Here is a 26,755-nt window from a genome sequence, read left to right as displayed (position 1 = left end):
AAACCTTTTTAAACCCTGCTAAGCTAACCGCCTTTACCACATTCTTTGGCAACGGATTCAAGAGTTTAATTACATGTTGAGTGAAGAAAGAGTTTCTCAGATTCGTTTTAAATATTACTGCTTTGTAGCTTCATTGAATGCCCGTTTTACCAAATTCTCTCTTCATCCTCCTCTCCTGGCAGCCATGCCATGGCCCAAGTCATCTGAGTGGCTCAGTAGTCTTGATTCCCAAGCTGCTAGCAGCTGCTTTACTACTTGGGGGTCACTTCTGGTTCTTACCACCTATGGAGAAATAGAATCTCTGTGTCTGAAGAACACCCTCAGCTAGAACAGAAGTATCTAGTTTGTTGGGCTGCAGGGGCAGCACATGAGTACAGCATTAAAACCAGGTGGCACTGGGGGTAATTATCCCTTTGCTGCCACCCCCCTCCAGGCCTGCCTTGTCATGGACTTATAGGTGGGTATGGCCTGGGCACTAGCAGATGGAAAGACTGGTACAGCAGGTCATGGCACCACCTCCAAAATCATTCTGCTCTAGGTAGCTAGCTGGCTGTTTCACCTAATGATCAGTCTGCCTCTGGCCCTAGCCCAAGATAGTGGGAGTGGGCAGAGAAAAGGGCATTGGTAGAGGAACAATGTTGAGAAGTTGGGTAACAAACATTTGAGGAGAGAGGGGTAGGTAAAAGGGGAGAGGTAGTATTAGATTAAAATATGAGACTTTCCAAAGTAATAGACTGGGTGGACCAGCTGGTCATATTTGCTATCTTTTATTATGTTAATTAGTTTGAGACAAGGATGACACCACCTGTACCTAGGGACTTGTAGACCTGACCTGAGAAGGTAGCACTCTCCTCTTGAGTGCAGGAGATATTAATGTGTCTAATCTCAATAAGAGAGCACCCCCCCTCCTCATGGCTGTATTTTGAGAAGAATTAGCCCTTTTTTGAGTGTTGGAGGTAAAGGAAAAGACTGTCCTTCTCTGACCCTGGGGGATGATAGATTCAGATTCTGCTAACTTTATTGGCTTGACAGTTTTACATATGTTTCCAAAGTAATACTATCGGTGGTTAAGGAAGGAAAAGAAAAATGGGATATAATTACCCCAGTGTTTCCCAAGTCCAGTCCTGGAGTACCTCTTGCCAGTCAGGTTTTCAGGATATCCACAATGAATATGCATGAACTTGATTTGCATATACTACCTCCAATATATGCAAATCCCTTTCATGCATATTCATTCCTGATCTCCTGAAAACCTGACTGGCAAGGGGTACTCCAGGACCGGACTTGGGAAACACTGGTTTACACAATAGTAGTAATGCCTTCAAATAAAATTCAGAGTACAGAGAGAAAAGAGCAAGCATGGTTTCCAGGTTCTGGTGCTGATCTGTATTGTGCTCGTTATGCTCCTAAATTGACCTCTTTGAAGGTTTGTTAAGGTTGAGTGCCTAAATTTTATATTCAAAATTTCACTTAGGGGTTGATATTTAAAATGATTTAACCAGTTAAATCGCATGTTCGGTGCTAACTGGTCATTTTCAGCGGCACTTAACCGGTTACCCTTAAAGCAAAGCCAGCTATTTTGAGGACGTTCTGGAGTAGAATCAGCACTTGGCTGGTTAAGTGCCGATATTCAGCACATAGTCGGCCAAGGTCATCACATATGTCATGCAGGGCCCCATAGCCGGTTAAGTGGCGAATATGTCACTTTTAACTGGCTATGGTGTAGTTGGCTCCAGAAACAAGGAAATTCAATGCCAGATCCCAGACATGGCCCTGCATTGAATTTGCAGGCGTAATGCTGGTGGTGGTCATCAAAACGCTGAACGCCACCTAGTGAATATCCACCCCTTAAGTACTAAGTTTTAAGAGCGTAAAGAATGGGTGGCAACAAGAGTGGATTTAGAGCAGAGGAAAAAAAGTTAAGAGCTTAGCACTGATTTTCACCACTAGGCTCATAAATCTAGGTAGATAAATGGCAGGCCTAAATCTATAACATTTGAGCTCCTAAATTAAGTTGAATTTTTGGCTGAAGGCTTAGGGCTTTTTTTTTTTTTACAAAACTTCACTTACCGATAAGCGTGTGCCTAATGCGAAGAATCCCATGGGAATTGAATGGGCTTCTTTGTATCCAGCGTGCCCCGCTAATCGGTAATGCTGCTTTGTAAAAGGAGCTCTTAGGCTGCTAAGTTTGGCTGAAAATTGAGCATAACTTTAGGAGTGTAACTTAGGAGGCAAACCCGGCTGCTGCTGCTTCTTCTTTTGAATATTGGACCCTGCATACTTGGTCTCCTGTTGTCCCCAGGATTCTAGAGCTTATCCTGCTCTTTCTTTTGTTCCATCAGCTAAACAGGTCCACTTTGACATGATTCGTTCAAAACGATTCAGTATTAATGGACCTAATTACCAATCTTTGATTGGAATGCAATCTTGATAAGTTTAAATCGGGTTTAAAGACTTTCTTTTTAAAGATGCGTATTCTGAAGCTGGCTGAGTTGAAGTATGTGTTAGTGTTATGTTACTGTAGATTTCTACCTCCTTAACTAACTATTAAATATTTTATTTTCTTCTTATTTCTCTTTCGTATTGAGTTTGTAGTTCCTTATTTTATCCTGATTATGTGAATTATGAAGTGCCCAGATGGCAAATGCTATCGTTACAGCATATTATATGAAAATAAACTTGAAACTCTCTGTTTTTCTGTCACCTTTGGGAAATGTACATCTCCAAGATCTTTGGATTTTGCATGATGAATGAGGAAATGCATTTCTGATTCTGTTAATCTAGTGTTGCATGGCAGGCATAGACTGGTTTCTTGGAGTTCCGGTTCAGCTTTTGTCTGCGTGTTTCTGATTCCATCACTTATTCTGCGTTTGGCAAGGGTCTGTGTTTTGCATGTGTGACCGAGGTCAGGTATGCAGCTAGTGTGATCTGTAGCAGTCCAGCTGGTTCTCTTTTTAAATATGTGCCTCCCAATAGGAGGTTCATTGATGTTCTTAGGGTACATTGCAGTATATTTGCCTCCTTTTCATAGGGAGGGCTGTAGCTGTTTGGGTTCTGGATATCAATATGTATTTGTTTCTTTAGGGCAGGTTTGCTATAGTTGTGGTGGGTTCCTCCCCCCCCCCCCCCCCCCCCCAGAGTTCTGTGTTACGGATGAAGGTATCATTGTACAGCCCCGTTGCTGGAAAGGGTCCAGTTTTACTTCTGGGGCCCTTGTGCCTCCAGCCCTAGGCCTATGTCCCAGTGAGTGTTGCTCTCTAGCATCTGGAGGGCATCTGGGCTTGTCTTAGCACTTTCCCATGACCTCCCTGTGGACCTGCAAGCTGTGGGAGTATGGAGAGGAGGCAAAGGAAGTCCTTCCCTCACCCTGCTCTGCTGGGAGGGATGGGGCTGTCTTCCGATAAAATCTGTCCAGGCAGAGACAGCTTGTGACAGGAGGGAAGGAGAGGGCAGTCAGTCTCCATGTAATGATTTTGCACATTGATCTCGCGCTAGTAATACTGTAGTAAGAGTCAGAGTCGTCTCTGGTTATTGGGACGATGGGGGGGGGGGGGAAGTATTGGCATTATCAAGATCAGGAACTCACGTGCAGAAAAGGATTGTATGTTTAAGCACCCAGAGATATGGTTTCAATACCACAGAAGTAACATCTTTTGGGAGCAGAGCAGGGAAGGAAGGCCACAGACACAAGTGTTTATCTGATAGGGGTGAGAGAGAGAGTTTGGGATATTTTACTGCTTCCCTTCTCCCAGGCATGGCTGCCTGACCCTCACATCTGGTAGAGGGCACGTCCCCCAGACTCGGCTCTCTGGCCCGGGTCCCAGTGAGTAATCCTGGATTGTTTCCTATGTTGTCCCGCTCTGCCTCTGCTTGTCCTATTCCTTCTTCAGCCATGCTCAGTTCTCCTCTTGCCCCCATCGCCCCCCCACACAGCTTGTCTCACAGTTGCTTTAGATTCCTTCTTCAAAACTACAAATTCAGGACGCGTGTGTCTCCTTTGTTGGGGGAGTTACACTGGCTACCCATCCAGGCACGAATACTTTTTAAATCCTGTTGTATTATTTTAAAGTTTTGGTATGGTTTAGTACCAGAGCAGGTTCCTCATTTTGGTTTTAGTCAACTTGCTACTTGGTTGTTAACATCGACTGGGTCTGGTCGGCCCTTCCCTTAAGGGAGTTAGATACCAAAGAATTTTGCAAAACTCATTTTCATATTAAGCTGGTCAAGTGTGGAATTCTCTGCCAGTTTCTGAGAAATGTCAATCGTTTTATTCCCTATTTCGCATAGATTTGCAAACATTTCTTTTAAGAAGTGTATTTGAATGCTTGAATATGATATATTAGTTTACTTATGTCTGCTTTGGCTACAGATTTAATTGTTTAATTTTATATTAGGATATTTTAGGTTGTAAGCCGCTGTGGAACTTTATAGGGGATACGTGGGTTAAAAGTGTCATTTTAGATTAGATTAGATTAGGGACATTCTTCAAAACTTCAACTTCCAGTATGCATTAGGGATACAATCTAGTGACATTGGCCCATCAGTAAGATTCTTGGCCAGACATACTACTACTACTTATCATTTCTATAGAGGGCAACGAGCAGCCCTGAGCTGTCCTTTTTACATTCAAAAACCTTTTTGTGGCTTGACAGTTTCTCCGCACATTGCCGAACTATTCTAAAGTCCAGAAGGGAAATGACATACAGTTTTCAGGGGCTGCTGCTGGTCAGTATAGTTTCTGGCCTGGTCATGGGATATAAACTTTGCTTTCTCCTTACTCAGGTGAGCTTCCTTCCACCTCCCTCTATCGTTGGTCTCTCATAGGCAAATGATCTGGTTGGCCCTCTTCCGTTTATTGCTTTGTGGTTCTTGATGAAACCTTCAGAGGTAGCTGAGGTTAAAGATAATTTGCAAGAGAACTGGATTCCCCTGGGTTTGGGTTACAGGAACATGGCACATGTCCACAGACACAGTTAGCCATGTTCTTTAGCTGCCAGTGATCCAAATTCATTCCTTCAGTGTGTCCCTGTGGCTACTGCTGGTGAAACAGCTCTGTGTAACACAAACTCATTAGGGTTGTCCCTGTGGCTGCTGCCTGCCAGGCTCTGAGGCCTGGTGATTCACAGCCATTAGTGCTTATCTCTGAGTATAAAGAGAGACTAATAACTCGCATTATAAGCTCTGTGGGACAGGAAGCCATTACCTGCTTGACTTGTCCTGTTTCTGTTTCCTGCCTCACTTTCACTTGTACAATGCCTCCTGTTGCGCTCTAATCACTCCCACCAGGGGCGTAGCCAGACAGCCAATTTTGGGTGGGCCTGAGTCCAAGGTGGGTGAGCACAGAATTCACCCCCCCCCCCAATACCTGGTCCCCCTCTGCTCTGCTTTGCTCCGCTCTCTGCTCTTTGTCTCTTCCTCCATCTGTAAACCCAAAATATTAAATACCTGAGCAGGAAGGTATCTGCAAACCCCGCCAGCTGAAGATTTCCTCCTGCGCAGGCAGTCAGCATTCTTCCAAACAGCAGCCAGGAGCTTTTTTCTCGAGCTGGCTGATGCCAAAGTCAGCAGTCTGTGCATGCGTGAAAACTAAGCATGTGCAGAGGGGCTGCTGTTGGTGTCAGCTCGAGGCAAGTGTTGCCAGCTGCCGTTTGGAAGCGAACCGACTGCCTTAGGAGGAGAAAGTCTTCAGCTGGAGGGGTTTGAGGATCACTGCCAGCCATAGCAAGAGTGCCACAAATCTGGGTGGTCCTTGGCCCACTCATGGCTACACCACTGACCCCCACCCTCTCCCCCTCCCTGTGTTGTGGCCATTGTACAATGTTGAGGTTGCTCTTGGTGCTCTGTAATAATTCCTGCCTCCTCTCTGTATTGGGACCGTGCTCTGCGCCTTTCCTCACTCTGTTTCCTGTCTTTTCTCCCCGCAGGAGGTGGATGTGGTGGACATTAGCTCCATTCGGGACACGCGGACAGGGCGCTATGCCAGGATCCCCAAGGTAAGAGAGACATCTAGCAGTGAGGATAGAGGTTGGAGCTGGCCGCTGGAGTCAGCATTAACTTTACCATGTTGGAATAGCAGTTTCTCTGCTATCTTCTCCTGTGTGGCTGGGGAGTATGGGGATCAGAAGAGACAGCATGGGGACCCAGGAAGGTGCGCATAGCAGCTTCTAGTCTTCCACTGACCCCTTAGATTGTATATGTTTGAATCTCAGGCCAATGCAGAAAGGTTCACAGTGGAGTTGTGTGCAGATGTCTTCTACCATGAGCATAATACTGCACCATGCGAAAACCTGATGGCAAGCAAATTTGTTTTTATTGATTTCTTAAAACATTGCACCAATTCAAAACTTTTGAAAAGAAAAACGGTGATCTATTGTACTTACTAACAAAGAATGCAAACAAAAGAAAAAAAATTACTGCAAAGAATTCACTTAATTAGCCCATAAACAAGGGGAAACAATGAGAATGAACCAGAGGAAACTGATTCCCACTGTAGCTCCTTGTGACCCTGGGCAAGTCACTTAACCCTCCTTTGCACCAGGTACAAAACCTAGATTGTGAGTCCACTAAGGGCAGAAAAAAAAAGTGCCTGCATGGAAACCACTTTGGTTGTACCCTGTATAATTATGGTACAGCCAGAGACCCCTCCACTGGAATGGTGGAGGGCCCAGTCATAGAGCTCAGGCCATTACAGACCTTGGCTGTACCATAATTATACAGAATCTAAAAGCATAAAGGCAAAGTGAAGAGCAAAAAAGCACAAGGAACCTTCAAGTGAGGGGTGTCTCAGCTGTGCTTTATTAGTCAGACACAACACGGTCCGTGTTTCTGCAAGGAACACCGCATCAGGGGTCTAAGTAAACAAACATGGATGTAAAATATTGAATAAAAAACCATAATTACAAATAAGAATGAATAATAAAAACATACATTAAAAAGTGTTCTCCGAGGACAAGCAGGCTGCTTGTTCTCACGACTGGGTTGACGTCCACGGCAGCCCCCAGCAACCGGAAGAAAACGGCGGGCGGTCCCGCACGCAGGGCACGCCCACCGCGCATGCGCGGCCATCTTCCCGCCTGTGCGCGACCGTTCCCGCTCAGTTTTTTTTCTATTCCGCGCTGGAGAGAGATGTGTTCCCGTCTCTCTCTTAGCCCCGGAAACCGGATTGCGGCCTAGCCGCGGTTTTTCTCTTTTCGAGTACGCGTTCGCGTGTTATTTTCCAACAACAACAACAAAAAAAAGTAGAGTTTCCTCGTCGTTTTTAGCCGCGAGGGCGCGTCGTCGCGGCCTTGTGGCCGTTTCTTCTTTTTCGGGTGTGCTTTTCACCGCCACCATCGACGATTTTGACTTCGCCGACGCGATTTTTCCGTCGATGTCCTCGAAGGTCCCGAGCGGATTCAAAAAGTGTGGTCGGTGCGGCAGGCAGATCTTGCAGACCAATACTTACGCTTGGTGTCTCCAGTGCCTCGGCCCGGAGCATAATTCCAAGATGTGCACCTTGTGTCTCGGCTTAAGGAAGCAGACACAGGTGGCGAGGCAAGTTCTGCGGGACCATCTTTTTGGAACTTGCGCCAGCCCTTCGACGTCGACCTCTACGGCATCGATGTCGACGAAGTCGGCGCCGACTCTGGCACCGACCCCAGGAGTACAGGTACCTTTGGCCCGCCAGCCTGCCGGTGACGGCGGGGGTGAGCGGCCACGCGGGCAGTCTGCCCCGGCCACTACCTCTGCTCAGGGCCATCGGGACTGAACCCTGTCGGATCCGATACCTCGAGGCCGGGGGGGGCTCCACCTCTTCCTCGTCTCTTCCACCGAGCGCCGATGACGGGCATCGAAAGAAAGCCAAGAAGCACCGTCATCGGTCGCCCACGGCGCACGGGACTGCCAGCTCCGGTACTTTGAGGGACGACTCGACGCCCAGGAAGTGGCAGTGCCGAGAGGAGCATTCCCCCTCGGTCGAAGAGGTGTCGCTGCGTCAGTCCGCAGGTACCTCGGTACTGTCTCCTGGACCCGAGCAGCTTCCGGCACCGACACCCACACCGGCCCCTCTGCCTTTCCCGACAGCGGGCCTTGACGAGTGCCTCCGAGCCATCCTTCCCGGGATCCTGGAAGGGCTGATGCGCCAGGCTCTGCCGGCACCGGGGGTGCTTGCGCCCCCGGCGCCGTTGATTTGATGCGCCCGTGGGCTCTGGCCCGATGCTGAGGCCTCCGACGCCGCTTACGGCACCAGTGTCGACCGCCACACAGGTGGAGTCGACGTCGATGGAGGGAGCTTCGTCCCCGCCGGCGCGGGAGTCTACTGCTTGACACCATCATCAAGGACGTGGTTCCTCGCACTCGAGACGGGCCCGGTTGAGGTCTGAGCTGAGAGAGCTCATGTCCGACACCGAGGAGGAGGCCTCATGGGGGGAGGAGGAGGAACCCAGATATTTCTCCTCAGAGGAGTCTGTGGGCCTTCCCTCCGACCCCACTCCTTCACCGGAGAAGAAGCTCTCGCCTCCTGAGAACCTCTCCTTTGCCTCTTTTGTCAGGGATATGTCCATCTGCATTCCTTTCCCCGTGGTTACTGTGGATGAGCCTAGGGCGGAGATGCTCGAAGTCCTCGACTATCCATCACCACCTAGAGAGACTTCCACGGTGCCGTTGCACAATGTCCTTAAGGAGACACTGCTTCGGAACTGGTTGAAGCCACTATCTAATCCCACCATCCCCAAGAAAGCGGAGTCCCAATACAGGATCCACTCAGACCCAGAGTTGATGCGGCCTCAATTGCCTCATGACTCGGCGGTCGTGGACTCTGCTCTCAAGAGGGCACGGAATTCGAGGGATACCACCTCGGCGCCCCCTGGGCGGGAGTCTCGCACTCTGGACTCGTTTGGGAGGAAGGCCTACCAATCTTCCATGCTCGAGACCCGCATCCAATCAAATCAGCTCTACACGAGCATCCACATGCAGAACAATGTGAGGCAACTGGCGGACCTGGTCGACAAGCTCCCTCCGGAGCAGTCCAGGCCTTTTCAGGAGGTGGTCAGGCAGCTGAAGGCGTGCAGAAAGTTCCTGTCCAGGGGTATCTATGACACCTGTGATGTGGCATCTCGAGCTGCGGCCCAAGGTATAGTGATGCGCAGACTCTCATGGCTGCGTGCCTCTGACCTGGACGACCGCACCCAGCAGCGGCTGGCGGATGTCCCTTTCCGGGGGTCGAGCAGTTGGTGGACCAACTACACCAGCGGGAAACCACTCTCGACAAGCTCTCCCACCGGGCGCCTTCAGCATCCACCTCTGCAGGTGGATGTTTTTCCCGGGCCCGGCAGGCTGCAACCTACGCCTACAGCAAGTATAGGTACACCCAGCTGGCCCAAAGGCCTCCTCAGGCACAGGGACAATCCCAGCGCGCTCGTTCCCATCAACAGCGTGCGCCTAAGCAGCCCCCTGCGCCTCCACAGCAAAAGCAGGGGACGGGCTTTTGACTGGATCCATGGGAACATAGCCGCCATCAAAGTATCTGTACCGGACGACCTGCCAGTCAGGGGGAGGTTGAAAGTTTTTCACCAAAGGTGGCCTCTTATAACCTCCGACCAGTGGGTTCTCCAAATAGTGTGGTGCGGATACACCCTGAATTTGGTCTCCACTCCGCCAAATTGCCCACCGGGAGCCCAATCCTTCAGCTCTGCAAGCAGGTACTTGCAGAGGAACTCTCCGCCCTTCTCAGCGCCAATGCGGTCGAGCCCGTGCCACCCGGGCAGGAAGGGCAGGGATTCTATTCCAGGTATTTCCTTGTGGAAAAGAAAACAGGGGGGATGCGCCCCATCCTAGACCTGAGAGGCCTGAACAAATATCTGCTCCGAGAAAAGTTCAGGATGCTTTCCTTGGGCACCCTTCTACCCATGATTCAGAAAGACGATTGGCTATGTTCCCTGGATTTAAAGGACACTTACACTCACATCCCGATACTGCCAGCTCACAGACAGTATCTCCGATTCCGTCTGGGGACACGGCACTTTCAGAATTGTGTGCTGCCCTTTGGGCTCGCCTCTGCTCCACGGGTGTTCACGAAGTGTCTCGTGGTGGTTGCGGCGTATCTACGCAAGCTGGGGGTGCACGTGTTCCCGTATCTCGACGATTGGCTGGTCAAGAGCACCTCAGAGGCAGGAGCTCTTCGGTCCATGCAGTGCACTATTCACCTTCTGGAGCTGCTGGGGTTTGTCATAAATTACCCAAAGTCCCATCTCCAGCCAGTCCAATCTCTGGAATTCATAGGAGCTCTTCTGAATTCTCAGACGGCTCAGGCCTTTCTTCCCGAATCGAGGGCGCAGAATCTCCTGTCCCTTGCTTCCCAGACCAGAGCGTCTCAGCAGGTCACAGCTCAGCAGATGTTGAGACTCCTGGGCCATATGGCCTCTACGGTTCATGTGACTCCCATGGCTCGTCTTTACATGAGATCTGCTCAATGGACCCTAACTTCTCAGTGGTGCCAAGCCACCAGGAATCTAGAAGATGCCATCCGCCTGTCCGTCAGTTGCCGCAATTCGCTGCACTGGTGGACGATTCGGACCAATTTGACCCTGGGACATCCATTCCAAATTCCGCAGCCCACGAAGGTGCTGACGATGGATGCATCTCGCCTGGGGTGGGGAGCTCATGTCGATGGGCTCCACACCCAGGGAGTGTGGTCCCTCCAGGAACAAGATCTTCAGATCAACCTCCTGGAGCTCCGAGCGGTCCGGAACGCACTAAAGGCCTTCAGGGATCGGCTGTCCTACCAAATCATCCAAATTCGGACTGACAATCAGGTTGCAATGTATTACATCAACAAGCAGGGGGGCACCGGATCTCGCCCCATGTGTTAGGAAGCCGTCAGGATATGGCGTTGGGCTTGCCAGTTTGGCATGCTTCTCCAAGCCACATACCTGGCAGGCGTAAACAGTCTGGCCGACAAGCTGAGCAGAGTCATGCAACCGCACGAGTGGTCGCTCCATTCCAGAGTGGTACGCAAGATCTTCCGAGAGTGGGGCACCTTTTCGCCTCTCAGACCAACCACAAGCTGCCTCTGTTCTGTTCCAGACTACAGGCGCACGGCAGACTGGCGTCGGATGCCTTTCTCCTCCATTGGGAGAATGGCCTCCAGTATGCTTATCCTCCCATACCTTTGGTGGGGAAGACCTTGCTGAAGCTCAAGCAAGACCACGGCACCATGATTCTGATAGCGCCTTTTTGGCCCCGTCAGATCTGGTTCCCTCTACTTCTGGAGTTGTCCTCCGAAGAACCATGGAGATTGGAGTGTTTTCCAACTCTCATTTCGCAGAACAACGGAGCGCTTCTGCACCCCAACCTTCAGTCTGGCTCTCACGGCCTGGATGTTGAGGGCGTAGACTTCGCTTCGTTGGGTTTGTCTGAGGGTGTCTCCCGTGTCTTGCTTGCCTCTAGAAAGGATTCCACTAAAAAGAGTTACTTTTTCAAGTGGAGGAAGTTTGTCGTTTGGTGTGAGAGCAAGGCCATAGAACCTCGTTCTTGTCCTGCACAGAACCTGCTTGAATACCTTCTGCACTTATCAGAGTCTGGTCTCAAGACCAACTCAGTAAGGAATCACCTTAGTGCGATTAGTGCTTACCATTATCGTGTAGAGGGTAAAGCCATCTCTGGAGAGCCTTTAGTCGTTCGATTCATGAGAGGCTTGCTTTTGTCAAGGCCCCCTGTCAAGCCTCCTGCAGTGTCATGGGATCTCAACGTCATCCTCACTCAGCTGATGAAGCCTCCTTTTGAGCCAATGAATTCTTGCCATCTGAAGTAGTTGACCTCGAAGGTCATTTTCTTGGTGGCAGTTACTTCAGCTCGTAGAGTCAGTGAGCTGCAGGCCCTGGTAGCTCATGCTCCTTATACCAATATTCATCATAACAGAGTAGTACTCCGCACTCACCCTAAGTTCCTGCCAAAGGTGGTGTCGGAGTTCCATCTTAATCAGTCAGTTGTCTTGCCAACATTCTTTCCCAGACCGCATACCCGCCCTGCTGAACGTCAGTTGCACACATTGGACTGCAAGCGAGCGTTGGCCTTCTATCTGGAGCGGACACAGCCCCACAGACAGTCCGCCCAATTGTTTATTTCTTTCGACCCCAATAGGAAGGGGGTCGCTGTCGGGGAAACGCACCATCTCCAATTGGCTAGCAGATTGCATTTCCTTCACTTACGCCCAGGCTGGGCTGACTCTTGAGGGTCATGTCACGGCTCATAGTGTTAGAGCCATGGCAGTGTCAGTGGCCCACTTGAAGTCAATCACTATTGAAGAGATTTGCAAGGCTGCGACGTGGTCTTCGGTCCACACGTTCACATCACATTACTGCCTCCAGCAGGATACCTGACGTGACAGTCGGTTTGGGCAGTCGGTGCTGCAGAATCTGTTTGGGGTTTGAATCCAACTCCACCCTCCAGGACCCGATTTATTCTGTTCAGGCTGCACTCTCAGTTAGTTGTTCTTCGTAGGTCAATTTCTGTTATGCCCTCGCCGTTGCGAGGTTCAATTGACCTGGGTTCTTGTTTTGAGTGAGCCTGAGAGCTAGGGATACCCCAGTCGTGAGAACAAGCAGCCTGCTTGTCCTCGGAGAAAGCGAATGATACATACCTGTAGCAGGTGTTCTCCGAGGACAGCAGGCTGATTGTTCTCACCTACCCTCCCTCCTCCCCTTTGGAGTTGTGTTTTACTCATTCCTTTGCTTGTCATTCAACTGAGCGGGAACGGTCGCGCACAGGCGGGAAGACGGCCACGCATGCGCGGTGGGCGTGCCGTGCATGCGGGACCACCCGTGAAGTTTTGTTCCGGTTGGACGTCAACCCAGTCGTGCGAACAATCAGCCAGCTGTCCTCGGAGAACACCTGCTACAGGTATGTATCATTCGCTCTAATGCCATAAATCAGCGTTTCCCAAACTGTGCGCTGACCTCTCTCGGGTGCCGTGGCAAATCCCAACGTCCCTCCCGAACCACTACTGTACACAGCAGCAGCAGAAAAAAAAAAAAAAAAAAGCAAGTACAGGACTGCAGTAGTCTTCAAGCATGTGCTGTTAGTTCTGCTGGTCCTCTATCCCCAGAACTGGAAGTTGACGTCAACGGGGGCAGAGGACCATCAGAGCCGACAGCACATGCCTGAAGGCTGCTGCGGCCCCCCACTTTTTTTTTTTTTGTCGCAGCCAGTGGAGACAGGGAGTAGATGGTGTTCGGGACTCGGCGACTGCGAAGGAGGTTGGATGAAAACAGGAGACGGGATGAAGTAAAAAAAAATTGAAGCCAATATGTCAGTACTCTCTGTTTCCATTCCCATTAAAAAAAAAAAAGCAAGCAAACCTATGAGCTGCTGCATTCGAGTTGTCATTCTTTATTGTTGGTAGCATTTTTTATTTAATCTCACTTATATTTTTTAAACATGCTGGCTTGTGCAGCATACAGATGTACAAAGAGGAAGTATAATAATGGAATAACTTTTCATAGGTAGAATAGTAATTTGTTATAAATCATAATCAGTGTGTTATTTGGAGGGGCTGGTTATTGGGACACCCTAGCACTGATATATTTGTGTGGATAAAAAGATGGAGACCTGTGTGACGGGGGCGGGGGGGGGGGCAGAAGTTGGGGGTACCACAAAAAGTTGTTCAGACATGAAGGGTTCCGTTAGAGAATGACACGGGGAACCGCAGGGATGGGGACGGGGACAGATTCCACGGGGACAGGGCGAGGATGGTGGACAGAGCCCACAGGGTCAGGGACAAACTTTGTCCTGTGTCATTTTCTAGTTGGAAGGGTAGAGGGTAGTGGTGGGAAGGAGGGTTACTATAGCTGCTCATTGTTATTGTTTTCTATTTGTAATTTATGCACAACAGGTGCACAACATACTCCTTTTTATACTTTAATAAAAAGATTTAAATATAAATTCATAAGTGTTCAAGGCTTCTGTAGATTAGGACAGAACCCAAGGGGACGGGGCGGGGACGGAGACAGGGCCTGAGGGGATAGTGTGGGGATGGAGACCGAACCCACGGGGACATACTTTGTCCCCGTGCCATTCTCTAGGTGCCGTGAACTGAAAAAGTTTGGGAACCTCTGCCATATATTTTATTTATTTATTTATTTGTTACATTTGTATCCCACATTTTCCCACCTATTTACAGGCTCAATGTGGCTTACATAGTACCGGAATGGTATGTACTGTTTCCGGTTTGAACAAATACATTGTGCTGTTATGGTAAAATGAAGTATATATCGCAAAGCCACAGAAAGTCGTAATGTGGAAGGGTAGTATTGTGATCATACGTGCTTTGGTTTTCTTGTGTAGCCGAGGTCAGTCTTTTTTAAGTTGGATCAGGATGGTATGCCTTTTTGAACAGGGTGGTTTTTAGCATGTTCCGGAAATTTAGGTGGCCATAAACATTAAATAGAACAACATTGCTGTGCAAATATTGATAACAAAATAATTGTGAAAAATGGTTGAAACTTATAAAATTATGACTTAAACCAATAACTTGTACAGGGTGAAAAATATCAGTAAATAAGAACAAAAGCTGTAAGTGTTTCTTACCAATTGGTATCAGATGTATCTGGGATCATATTGAGTGGATTGTCTGAGCTTTGTCAAAAGACAAATATTCTTTTATTGGTGGGAAGGGAGAGATTTTCTAGCTGCTTGTGAATGAATGTGTGTGTGATAGCAGCCAGAAGAGTACAGGAAGGAGGGAAGCTCTGGGGGGAATAAGGGGAGGAGGAAGAAGCTGGGAGGGTGGTGACTGGTGCTGCTGACACAACAGTACCATCTGCTGGCCACTGGTGAAACAGCACCTTTCTCCATGCTAGATCTAGGACAGAGATTTGGGTTTATAGATCCTCTTAACTGTCAACAGACGTGTCTTTCAGAAAAGAGCATGTAGCCCGGTGCAGGGTAGAAGACTCAGTTTTTTGGCTGCAGGTGAGGGCCAGAAGGAAACAGGACTTATCACCCAGTGCAGTGGGAAGCACAGTGGCCCATTCAAGGTTAAAAGTAGTTAGCGTCAGAGGTGATGGTCAGAACCAAAGTACAGGGAAGGAAAGTGACTTGTTTTGAAGTTTCACATATGCTGTTGACCACAGAGCCAAGGATTAGGACTGTGAGGCACAGAGAGAGTGACTTGTCACAAGGTTACATACTGAATCCGTTGACAAAAAGAAGGGGTACTAAGGAAGGAGCACTGGAGAAGGTGAGGAGAAAGGTCATATTGCAGTATTTGGAGGGTTTCTGGGTATATATTTGCTTAATACCCCTGCCTTGACCTGTGACTCCCACTTAGAATCTAAAATGTATTCCCTTCTCTCTGCAGGACCCGAAGATCCGGGAAGTGCTGGGGTTTGGCAGTTCAGAGACCCGGCCAGAGGACAAACTGGTGACGGTTGTGTATGGGGCAGATTTGGTAAACATCAACTTCCTGAATTTTATGGCTGTACAGGAAGACACAGCCAAGGTGAGCTGGGAGCTCCAGATGTAATATGTTGTGTGTTTTCTGATGCTGTGCCAAATTACAGCAGCAGAAGCCGACCAGAACGAGGAGCGCAGCAGTGTGTGACACATGATGCATTTGGGGGGAAGAGAATCCTGAAAGCTTGTTGCCAGACTGTCTCTTTGCATGATACTCTTGCTTTTGACTGTCTTTTGTCCGTGGGGACCTGGTTTTATTCTCTCCGTGGAAAGTGGGCCATGTTAAATGGTGGTAGTATGGATTCTATAAACTTTTAATTGCATTTTGTCATTTTATTATAGGTATACTGTTAATATAATGTAAGCTGCTTGAGAGAAGAAGTAAAGGATAGGGTCAGGGACAAAATTAGTGAACCGGGCAAGCAAGTTTTATTGGAATGGAGCTGACATGAATTGTGTTTTCAGTACAGCACCTGCATCAGGGGTCATTAACAGTCAATTCAGTGCATTACATTATGTTGTGACATTTATATCCCATATTTGCCTCGAGTTCAGTGTGGCTAACAGAATAAGAGACTGGGCATTCCCAGGATCATTAGGCATTCCCAGGATCATTACAAACTTAAGTATCAAAACCAAATAAAATTTAGTAACCACATACTTCCTAAATGACTGAGTCTTCAATAATTTCCGAAATTTGCTATAATTTGTCTGATATCTTATTGTACGTGGTAACTCATTCCAGCGACTCACAGCCTGATATGAGAATATTGCTGAAAAAATCTTCTTGTAAACGGTCTTCGTAGGGTTTGGAACGTGCAAGATTAAAAATTCCCTAGATTCTGGGCTTGAATTTCTGTCTGATAAATCAATAAGTGGAAACATATAGCTAGAGGCATAGCCATAGAAAATCAAGAAAACTAAAGAGCATAGTTAATAATACATGGTTCTGCCAGTAACCAGTGCAGTTTCAATAACAATGGTGTGCCCTCTCAAACTTTGAGACTTTAAAAATCATTCAGGTTGCAGTATTTAGCGAGGTCTATTAGATTGTAAGCTCTTTGAGCAGGGACTGTCTTTCTTCTATGTTTGTGCAGCGCTGCGTACGCCTTGTAGCGCTATAGAAATGCTAAATAGTAGTAGTAGTAGTAGGTCTGAAATTTCTTTTGAAATCCTCCAGTTGGTGTGTTTACAAGAACTGGGGCGATACAGCTTGCTTGTTATAAAATCAGTTACAGTTGATTAGCACCTGTTTTGACCCTTAGTTTGTATACAGAATTGGCTGCTAACTGACCCCTGATGCAGACACAGTCGGCTCCATTCCAATAAAACTTGCCTGGTTCATCAGGGCCTTATCCTTTTCTTCTATGTGATTATAATGTAAGCTTCCTATGTCCAGCTACATCTGTTGTACACCACCTTGAGTGAATTTCTTCTTGAAGGTGGTTGAATACATAAATAGGAAATATGTGTCATGGCTCTTTTCCCCACTCCCCCTTCCTCATGGCATTTAGTCTGTGCTGTGTGTCATGCTTTTACTCTTGTGCTGTCACTGTTGAATTCCCCCCCCCCCCCCCTCACATGCTGGCTTTAAAAAAAAAAATTTTTTTTTTTCAGAATTATTCTATTTTTGTATTTTTTTTTTTATAACAGGTCTGGACTGAAGAGCTCTTTAAACTGGCTACTGACATCCTAGCACATAACGCCTCTCGGAATACTTTCCTGGAGAAAGCGTAAGAGTCGCCGTTGTATCTCCTCCCTCCCAGCTACCTCTACCCTCCTCATGCCATCTGTTCAGCAGGATGTGATTGATTACAGATGGCGCTGCAGGAATCAATACAAAATTAACTACAAAAATGTTCAATCATAGCAAGAAAAACATTAAAAAGAAGTAAATAAAAAAACAACAAAATAGTTTTATATCGACACAAAAAGATCCTCTGACTTGTGATACTTAATAAACCCTATCATTACAAAAGTGGCCAAAACTAGAGATGGCATAAATTGAAAAGGCCTGCTAACCAGCACCATAAGCCAAACATAGTTGGGTCAGTTTTCAGTGAAATGTCTTGGGAATAATTGAAAATGTTTAAATTTATTCAGTGGCAGGGGGCAGTTTCTACAAATGGATTAGTTTTGTGCATACCATGACAGGAATGAACCTCACTCCTAAGCCAGGACTGCTAACGTCCCTGTAGTACTTGTATTGTGCCAAAGAAAGTTTCTTTCTGGAGTTCATAAGCTGTAACGTGTATAGGCAACTTATCCAGGTGCGCTTAGAAGTTTTTTGATCAAGCCTGTGGCACCCAAACCAATGGGAAATATTCCTGTATCTTTCTGCCACATTCTCTTGGTCTTGGACTTCATTTCTTGGTACATGAGGATCTTTCCACGCCATGCGGATTCACTGAGTAATCGCTTGGGACCGACACCTCTATAATCAATAGCGTTCTGGTGTTTTTCTCTTTTACCACTATAACTGTTGTTCTGTCATCCAGCTTTTTTATCAGTCGGGATGAGAATGTCCCAGTTGATTGTAATCTCTTTGTTTTCCACAACGAAGTTGCACTATAAGGAAAGGTCTATAATTTAACCGTCTACATTTCCATGTGCGTTATGCATGTAAATGTGTAGTATGCCCAAGCGCATGTAGATGCATATAACTGCGTAGGTGCCAGCAGGGCACCTAAGGGTATTCTGCTAATTCCTGCATAACTTATGTAGCGTGTATTTGCAAGGGGGGCATACACAGGAGTGGAGCTTAGGCAGGGCTTCCATTTATGCACATAACAGAACACTGAAAGCTATGCATTCTCCTGCTGTATTTAGGTGACCACTCTTATTCCAGCTGTGCACCCAGGGGCGTAGCCAGACCTCAACGTTTGGGGGGGGGGGGGGTCTGGAGCCCAAAGTGAGGGGCACAGTTTGGCTCGCCTTTCTTCCGCACTCCACATAACTTGGCTAGCGGCGATCCTCAACCTCCGCCAGTTGAAACCTTTCTCCAGCGCTGTTCTCTGCGCATTGCCTGCCCTGCTTCCTTCCTCTCGCATCGCGTGCATGCTCGGGTTTTATAGAATAGCTCCTACCATGCGGCTTGGAGCACTTAAATACAAGTCCTGGTTTTAGAATTGTGCAGTCCTGGTCAAAAAAGATATAGCGGAAATAGAAAAGGTACACAGAAGGGCGATGAAAATGATAAAGGGGATGGGGCGAGCCGCCCATGTGCCTCCTGTGGCCGCACCCCCTTTGAGATCCACACTGCCTGATTTCTGCGCATCACTTTACAGAATACACTTAGGAAGTTATGCATGTAAATCCTATTTATTTATTTATTATCTCATTTGTACCCCACAGTTTCCCAACAGTGTCAGGCTCAATGTGGCTTACAATGCACCACAGAGGCAGGCGCCAATGCAGTAAAATGAAGCTAATACAGCAAACCTACAAGAGATAATGGGGAAGAATAGGAATGGATGGAAGGAGAAGGGAAGCTTTGAGGGAAGGGGGATATGTCCAAATGTCTCTAGATCGGTGTGCTTCCGGCAGTGGAGACACTGGAAGAGTCCGCAGGGTAGGCACTTCTGAATAACACGGTCTTCAGTGCTTTCTGGAAAGTTAGATGATCTGTACTGGTAATTGCTTGTTGGTATCCAATTATCACTGATTGGCTTGTTAACAAATTAAGTGCTGCTCAAGAATCAGAATAGGCCCAGATTTGCGAGTTCAATAATATAGTCACACTATATAGAATCTGGGGGTATACGTTTTATGTTTGGCTTGTAAGGCCTGTTCATAACTGTTTTCATACATCTGAGTCAGACGTATAATCTGTATGTATAGGGGATGAATTTCCTTGTATATATGTGTAATCTATATTTGCAATCCTGTCCCTAGAATTATTATTATTGTTGTTATTACATTTGTACCCCGCGCTTTCCCACACAATGCAGGCTCAATGCGGCTTACATAGTAATTTGAAATACAAAGTTAATAGAATTTTAATAAAACAGTAGTAAAACAATGTAAAGTTGGGCTTAGTAGTGTATGATAAGTTGAGCTAGATAAAATATGACTAGGATAAAAGAGGGTAGACAGGGTAGTGTAATTTGGGTGAAAGGGTAAGGAGGGATAAAATTAAGGAGAGATGGAAAGAGAAGGATGGGAGGTTGGTATTTAAGTCAGAACAGAATTGGGGGTGGAAGAATGCCCCGTCCCACCCCTTTTGCTCTACATATAGTACTATCCCCCGGATTCTATATATGGCGCACACTCAAATTTGCGGGTGCGACTTAATTGAATAACAAACCAATTAGCACCAATAATTGGGTTCTAACAATCAATTATCGGTGCTAATTGGTATTGAAATTTACATGCGTATTTTTATGCACCTGGATCTGCGCAGGTCCAAAAAGGAGGCACAGCCATTGGAGGGTAATGGGCAGATCAGGGGCATTCCTTTTAATTTACACGCATTATAGAATAAAGGGGATCCGCGCATAATTTAGGCGTGTGGATTTACACCGAGGTTTCACGGGTGTAAATGGTCGCTCTTAAATGCAGAAGTGCCTAACTTTTAAGCACCATTTATAGAATTTAATCCTATACATATAGTGGATTTACATTTGATAATTTTTAAAAAGTTATACACTTAGCACAGAAAAAAGTGTATAACTGATATTTGAGTATTGAGCTCAGTACTTACAAATCTGTTTAAACAAATGAATAATTCACCCTTCCCTGTGAAACGTTTTTAGGCAACTCTGAAAACATCCACAATATCTAAAATAAAACCAACACAGACCAAATGCTTCCTGAAATAATTAGTAAAAGCATTTTATTTTAGATGTATCAGATTTGAGGTCCCTCAAGCCTCTTCTGAAAGCAGATTCCACAATTTGGAGGCAGTCTTTGATTTAAACCCCCACAGAGAGGAAAGAATAAGGAGGATTTTCAACTCCGCTCAGAATTTCCCTGGGAACTGATATGGCTGTCTAAAGGAATGGGAAACATGTACCCGTTTCTTGGCACCTGAAATAAGTTGTGCTGTAGCATTTTGCATTGCCCACTGTCTTCAAAGATTTCCTTGTGCTATACCCAAATAAAGTGAGTTTGAAAGAACTATTGTTGAATAACCCAAGGCTTGGATTAGAGGGACTATGGAGCTCATTTTCGAAACATGTCCAAAAGGCAGATGGATGTTTTTAGGGTGGGGTGGTGGGGAAGTCCAAATCGCTATTTTTGAAACTCATTATTAAGACTTTTTCTATGCAGTTTGTCTGCAGCGCGTCTAAATCACAAGGGGGGGCAGGATTTGGGTGTTCACAGAACTTGGGTGTTTTATTCCATAATGGAACAAAGTAAAAATGTCCAGGGCTAAAAGACATTTTGGTCTAGATCTGGTTCAATCACAACTAAGTCACAAGAAGGTGCCCTAGATAACCAGATGACCACTGGAGGGATTAAGGCATGACCCCATCCCACTCCCCAGAGATGTGAAAGAAACAGTATATACCAGCCTCTGATAGCTTCAGATGTTATGGTCAGTTCTAGTAGAGCAGCAAGCAGGCCTCTGGAGTAGCCTAGTGGTCAGTGCGGTCCACTGTAGAGAAGGGGACCCAGGCCCATATCCCACTCTGTTACACTTGGGTTGGAAAATATGAGCCCTCCAAAATCCAACAAAAACCTACTGTACCCACAATCAAACATACCAAATCGAAACACAATTGAAAATACTGGGAATTATTCTAGACAAACATCTATCAATGGACAATCAAATATCAGCAGTAACATGAAAATGCTTCAGCGATCGCTATGCCACTTGATTTTTGGATGTTTTCGGCAAAACAGCCAAAATTGGATTTAGACGTCCTATTGAAAATGCCCCTTCACATTTTTGAAAAAGAATATAATGTAAATGCTGAATTCTCTGTAGCTGAAAAAGGCACTTTTTATCATTCAGAGGGCAGTTATAAAGAGGCACCTACTTTCCTTTATTGAATATTAGCAGAGCAGGGCAATTATATATGTATAAATTTCAGCACAACAACTTAACCAGCTGTAGCATTGGTGTAAATTCATGTGCTTAGATCACTTAAAAAACTGCATGTAAATTATAGTATTCTATAACTTATGTGTGTAACTGTGCACCTTGCCCAGACTCCGCCCACATGTACTCCCACCTTCAAACTACGTAACTTCACATTCAGGCGCTTTTTAATAGAATAGCTGTTAGCCAGAAAATTTGCATTTAGGAACGTATATGTTTGTGTATAGTTATTCATGTATGTGTGTGTGTTCTGCTCGTGTATGTATAGTTCTTATGTATGTATAGTTAAACGTGTATTCTCATATATGTATAGTTATGCATCTGTGTGCATGTGTTCTCGTGTATGCATAGTTAAGCGTGTGTGTTCTCTTATATGTATAGTTACGCACGTGTGTGCTTGTGTTCTTGTGTATGTATAGTTCTCATGTATGTATAGTTGTGCACTTGTGATCTGCTCTTCTATATACATTTTTGGTGCCTAAATGTTGACAACTTCTTTGTAGAATTACCCTCTTAGAGTTGTGCATTTGCTGGGACCTGCTTTTTTGAGTGACCAGTTGGCTGAGAATATTCCTTTTTCACTCTGGTTGCAGTTTGCCAATGCAGTGTAAGAAGTGTCCAAAACTCCCAGACTTTGTGTTTGGGATCTAATTGGCAAAACCAATTCCCTCTTCTTCAATGACAGGAAAAGGACAGGAAGTGGTGGGTTTCCTGACGTAGAGGACCTCGGTCTTCATAGGGTTATTTTAAGCTTATGGATCTTGTTGGGTTTATTTTAAGCTTATGGATGCCGAACCCAGCAGCCACTAGAAATTCTCCTCAGTAACCACCTTATTAGTACTGAAAAGTACGCTTGCATCCTGGTTCTGGAGTAATTTTCCAAGGGTGTTAAAGGATTATTATATTGTGCAATCCAATTTAGTGAGGTGTGAAGCAATATTTCTAATATTCAATATATGCAAAACAAATACTTCACCAGATCGGTCTTCAGTGTAAATCAAGCTAAAAAGGCAGTTTTAATAGAAGGAAAAGCCTTGGCTATATATCAGGCTCACAGTGCAATCTGTTATCAGCATAAAAACTTTCTGAAAAAATTCTTTTACAATTAGAATTGGAAAGTAATTTATTCCCAATTACAGTCATAGTTCTTAACTTTCAGTGCATTACCATATTCTACCCCATATAGACAAGCAACTTTATAAGCGCTGTATCAAATAAAGATCTGTGATGAACTATGATTGTGGATAAAACTTAGTTTCTGGCATATCAGGCATTGATAAAAATGCTTACATATCATCATCCAACATATTTTGCTATTTTTGCTTATATTTTGCTATTCTGGGACATATCTCCAGCTGGGCTCTGCAAACATAATTCAGCCTTGCAAAACCAGAACTGCCTTGTGTCGAATTGCATGGGACAGGAGAATGAGTTTCACCCCACTTCCTGATATTGCAGTCCTCATGCTAATGCTTTTATGACCTCGCGTGTCTCCTTCCTCTCTCCTACCAGATACATGAAACTAATCCTGCAGGTCAACCAGGATGGGAGGGTCCCAGTGAAAAAGTGAGTAACTGCATTGCATGCTTGTGCATGTGCTACGCGGGCTCTCGAGGGTTGGCGCCAGAAATCTGGCCTTGTGCAAACTGAAATCGCTGTCACCCTGGAGCCGCTGCTGTCACCACTACCTCCCCCTCTCAAGCCACTGCTGCTCTCACAGCAACCGCAACCATCCTACCTCCACAGCTAAGCGTCTTGTGAGACGTGAACCAGATATCTTTCCTGCACTGTGTGGTTTAAAGCTGAAGAGCCAAACCATGTCTATGGACAAGGCCGGTGCAAGTGGTACTAGAGAGGTGGACATGGCAGGTTTTGGTACCCCTAACATTGGTGGCCTCTGCTGTACTTACCAGGCCTACTGTGTTGCACTGGCCCCGGGGCAATTTCAATGGGCGAGGGGGCATGGAATGTAGACTATGAGCAACTTCAGTCGCATAGTCTGGGGTAGAGAGTACATGAGAGGGTTTGGATCCCCCTCCCTGGAGTGGTTGTTTGAGGCATACAGGGGTAGATTTTTTTTTGTTCTGTGAACTATGGTGAGTTGCAGTGCCCTGTTTTCTCTCATCATGGCTCTTTCTCCCTCTAGCATTCTCAAGATGTTTTCCGCTGATAAGAAGAGAGTAGAGACGGCCCTGGAATCCTGTGGCCTCAATTTTAATCGGGTAGGCTTCTATTTACTCTTCTGTGGGGAACATGAGTAGTTTGCAGTATGTGTGTAGGAGATGAAAATAAAAGACTGCAGGGCAAAACAGCCAGGTGGAATACAGACTGAAGAGCGTTTTTTTTTTTGTTTATTTTGTTTTTTTTAACATTGGAGAAATTTTCTGGTGATGATAGGAAGCTGTTACAGCAGACTCAACTTCTAAGCCTGCTTTTACCACCAACACTCAATGTAACTTTTTAAATATCGAGTTATTTAACTCCTAATCTCTGGATAAAAAGCCTCTCTGAAAAAAATGGAAAATAAACACTTTGCCTCATTAGCTTAGTTGCTGGACAAGGTAAAAAAACAAAACAAAAACCCAACCTACTTCAACTGATAGCAGAGCTACTACTACTAATAGCATTTATATAGCGCTACCGGACGCACGCAGCGCTGAACACCTGACATAGAGAGACAATCCCTGCTCAAAGAGCTTACAATCTAGATAAAACAGACAGACAAGACATTACGGGCAAGGGAATTACAGGGTAAAGAGGAACGGGAGGAGGAGGGCAAATGAGTAGCGGTTAGGAGCCAAAGGCAGTAGTGAAAAGGTGAGCTTTCAGCATAGATTTAAAAACAAGTAGAGATGGAGCTAGACGTATGGGTTCGGGAAGACTGTTCCAGGCATAAGGTGCCGCAAGATAAAAGGAACGAAGTCTGGAGTTAGCAGTGGAGGAGAAGGGGGACGACGAGAGATTTGTTCAGAGAGTGGAGTTCACGGGGAGGAATGTAGGGAGAGGAGAGAGGTAGTGAGGGGTCATAGAGTGGATGCATTTAAAGGTCAGTAAGACGAGTTTGAACTGTATACGGAAGCGGACAGGGAGCCAGTGAAATGACTTGAGGAGTGGGCTAGTGTGGGCATAACGATTCTGGCGGAAAATAAGTCGAGCTGTAGAATTCTGGACAGATTGGAGAGGAGAAAGATGATTGAGCGGAAGACCAGTGAGAAGTAAATTGCAATAGTCCAAGCGAGAAGTAACAAGGGTGTGAATAAGGGTTTTGGTGGCGTGTTCAGAAAGGAAGGGGCGAATTTTGCTAATGTTGAAGATAAAAAAGCAACAGGTTTTGGCGATTTGTTGAATATGAGCAGAGAAGGCGAGAGAGGAGTCCCCATGTTTAAACTTGTACAGCGCTGCGTAACCCTGGCAGCGCTATAGAAATGCTAAGTAGTAGTAGTAGAAGATGACTCCAAGGTTACGAGAACTGTGCTGTGTTTTAAAAACTTTTGTTTTTCTTTTTTTTTTAGGGTGAAGCAATTAAGCCAGAGGAGTTGACCCTGGAGATCTTTCAGCGCTTCCTTAACAAGCTCTGCCTTCGACCTGATATTGATAAGATCCTGCTGGAGCTGTGAGTTTCCCTTTCCCCTTTTGAAGCTCACTTTATTCTTTTTCCTAATAAACTTGTGCAACGACCAAAGTTGAAAAGCAATCAAACTAGCCCTACCTGAACCACCCCAGAATGATACAATGTCAAAACAACCCAGAAGGTGCTCCTGCACATCCTCAAACCTTACAAGGAAAGAAAACTCTTTAAAAAAAAAAAAAATCAGGTTTGGGCAAGAGGTCTTGATGCTTATAACCCTTTGCACTGAACTTACACCAACTTATCCTCAGCTTTCTAATGTAAACTTTCATCTCCCCCTGCCCCCAAATCAAGGCACCAAAGGTTTAATTAGCTTGTCAGTTGGCAGTCACAATTGGGTAAATTCAATAAATGGTGCCAAATTTTAGACGCCAGGATGTTGTGCGTTGAGCGTGCATTCAATAACAGCAGCTCTCATGCAGAACTTCCATTATAGAATACTAGCATAAGAGCGTAAGTTCGCAATTTCACGTTTTACCTTAGGTGCGAGCACTGAAGCCATGTTTAAGTTCTTGCGCCTAACTGGTGGCCATTAAGCACTTAACCCCTCTTTAATTTTGCATCAAGTACAAAGATAGTCACTAAGATACGTGAGCCCTTTCAATTTCCAAATCCTAGCGGGAAAAAGTCAAATGTACTTCATTTTTCTTTTGCTTTTCAGGCTGCAAAACTATGGAGAATTCTTCCAACATATCTTAGGAGGGATATCTCTGATTACAGAAAATTTAGAGAGGGTTTAAAAACTTTCTTGTTTCGAAAGTTTGTTACATGTTAATGGATTTAGTTGGATAAATTGTTTTTCTCTGTAATGCTTTGTTTACTTTTTTTTATTTGTTATGATCCGCATTGAACCTGAATTTCTTTTAGGCATATGTGGAAGAGGAGAATACATGCTATGCTATTCTGTAAATTGCGCATGTAACTCATAGGCAGGCCTCTAACCTGTTCATGCCCCTCACTTGGAAGATTTGCTAGGATTTCTCAGTGTTACATAACACTCCACTGGTTACCCATAGAATCCCATATAAGTTAACTTGTTTCCACTATAAAATATTGGAAGGTCTTGCACCTTCTTATTTATATCAGCACATGGTTTTTGCCAAATAAGAAATCATAGATTGCATAATTCTAGTTTATATTTGTTTCCTTCTGTTGAAGGCGCAAAACGATTTACATTGCTGGAACTCTCGGGCATTTCAATGTGCCAAACTTTTTTTTTGGGGGGGGGGGGGGGGAGGGAGGGACTGGAAGGGAGAGAGAGAGAGAGCAGGTGTATTTTACAATGCTCATTCTTATTTGGATTTTAGAAAAAAATGTAAAACTTGGTGGGTTACAAAATTTGTGTTGTGTTGATTAACTTTATTTCAATCATATATCTATGTGTACAGCAGTCCTGGGGGTTTGCTCCCACCTCTCTCTTTCTTCTAAGCTGCTTAGAACTGTGAGGTCATAGCGGCATGTAAGACTAAGTGTTGTGCTGTGTTATGCACGTGACAGAAATTGCACACTTGGTGCCAGATTCTACATATGGTGCCTAGAAAATCTGCACGGAATACATTGCCACCTAAGCGTATTCTATAAGGGGCACCTATATTTAGGCACGGTATATAGAATATGCTTAGTTGATATCCTAGCGCTTAAAAATACGCACC

General features: G+C 45.7%; 1 protein-coding gene across 1 annotated transcript in view; it reads left to right on the top strand.

The window, feature by feature from the left end:
* Positions 1-26,755, top strand: part of PLCB3 (phospholipase C beta 3) — an 80,283-nt gene that overhangs the window by 27,818 nt on the left and 25,710 nt on the right. Inside the window, 6 exon segments of the mRNA XM_030217704.1 lie at positions 5,925-5,993; positions 15,335-15,475; positions 17,083-17,162; positions 22,988-23,041; positions 23,622-23,697; positions 24,988-25,088. Of these exon segments, the coding sequence (XP_030073564.1) occupies positions 5,925-5,993; positions 15,335-15,475; positions 17,083-17,162; positions 22,988-23,041; positions 23,622-23,697; positions 24,988-25,088 (521 nt within the window).

The sequence above is a fragment of the Microcaecilia unicolor genome, chromosome 11, assembly GCF_901765095.1.
Source record: "Microcaecilia unicolor chromosome 11, aMicUni1.1, whole genome shotgun sequence".
In the NCBI taxonomy this organism is placed as follows: domain Eukaryota; kingdom Metazoa; phylum Chordata; class Amphibia; order Gymnophiona; family Siphonopidae; genus Microcaecilia; species Microcaecilia unicolor.
This window is presented reverse-complemented; position numbering and strand designations above follow the sequence as displayed.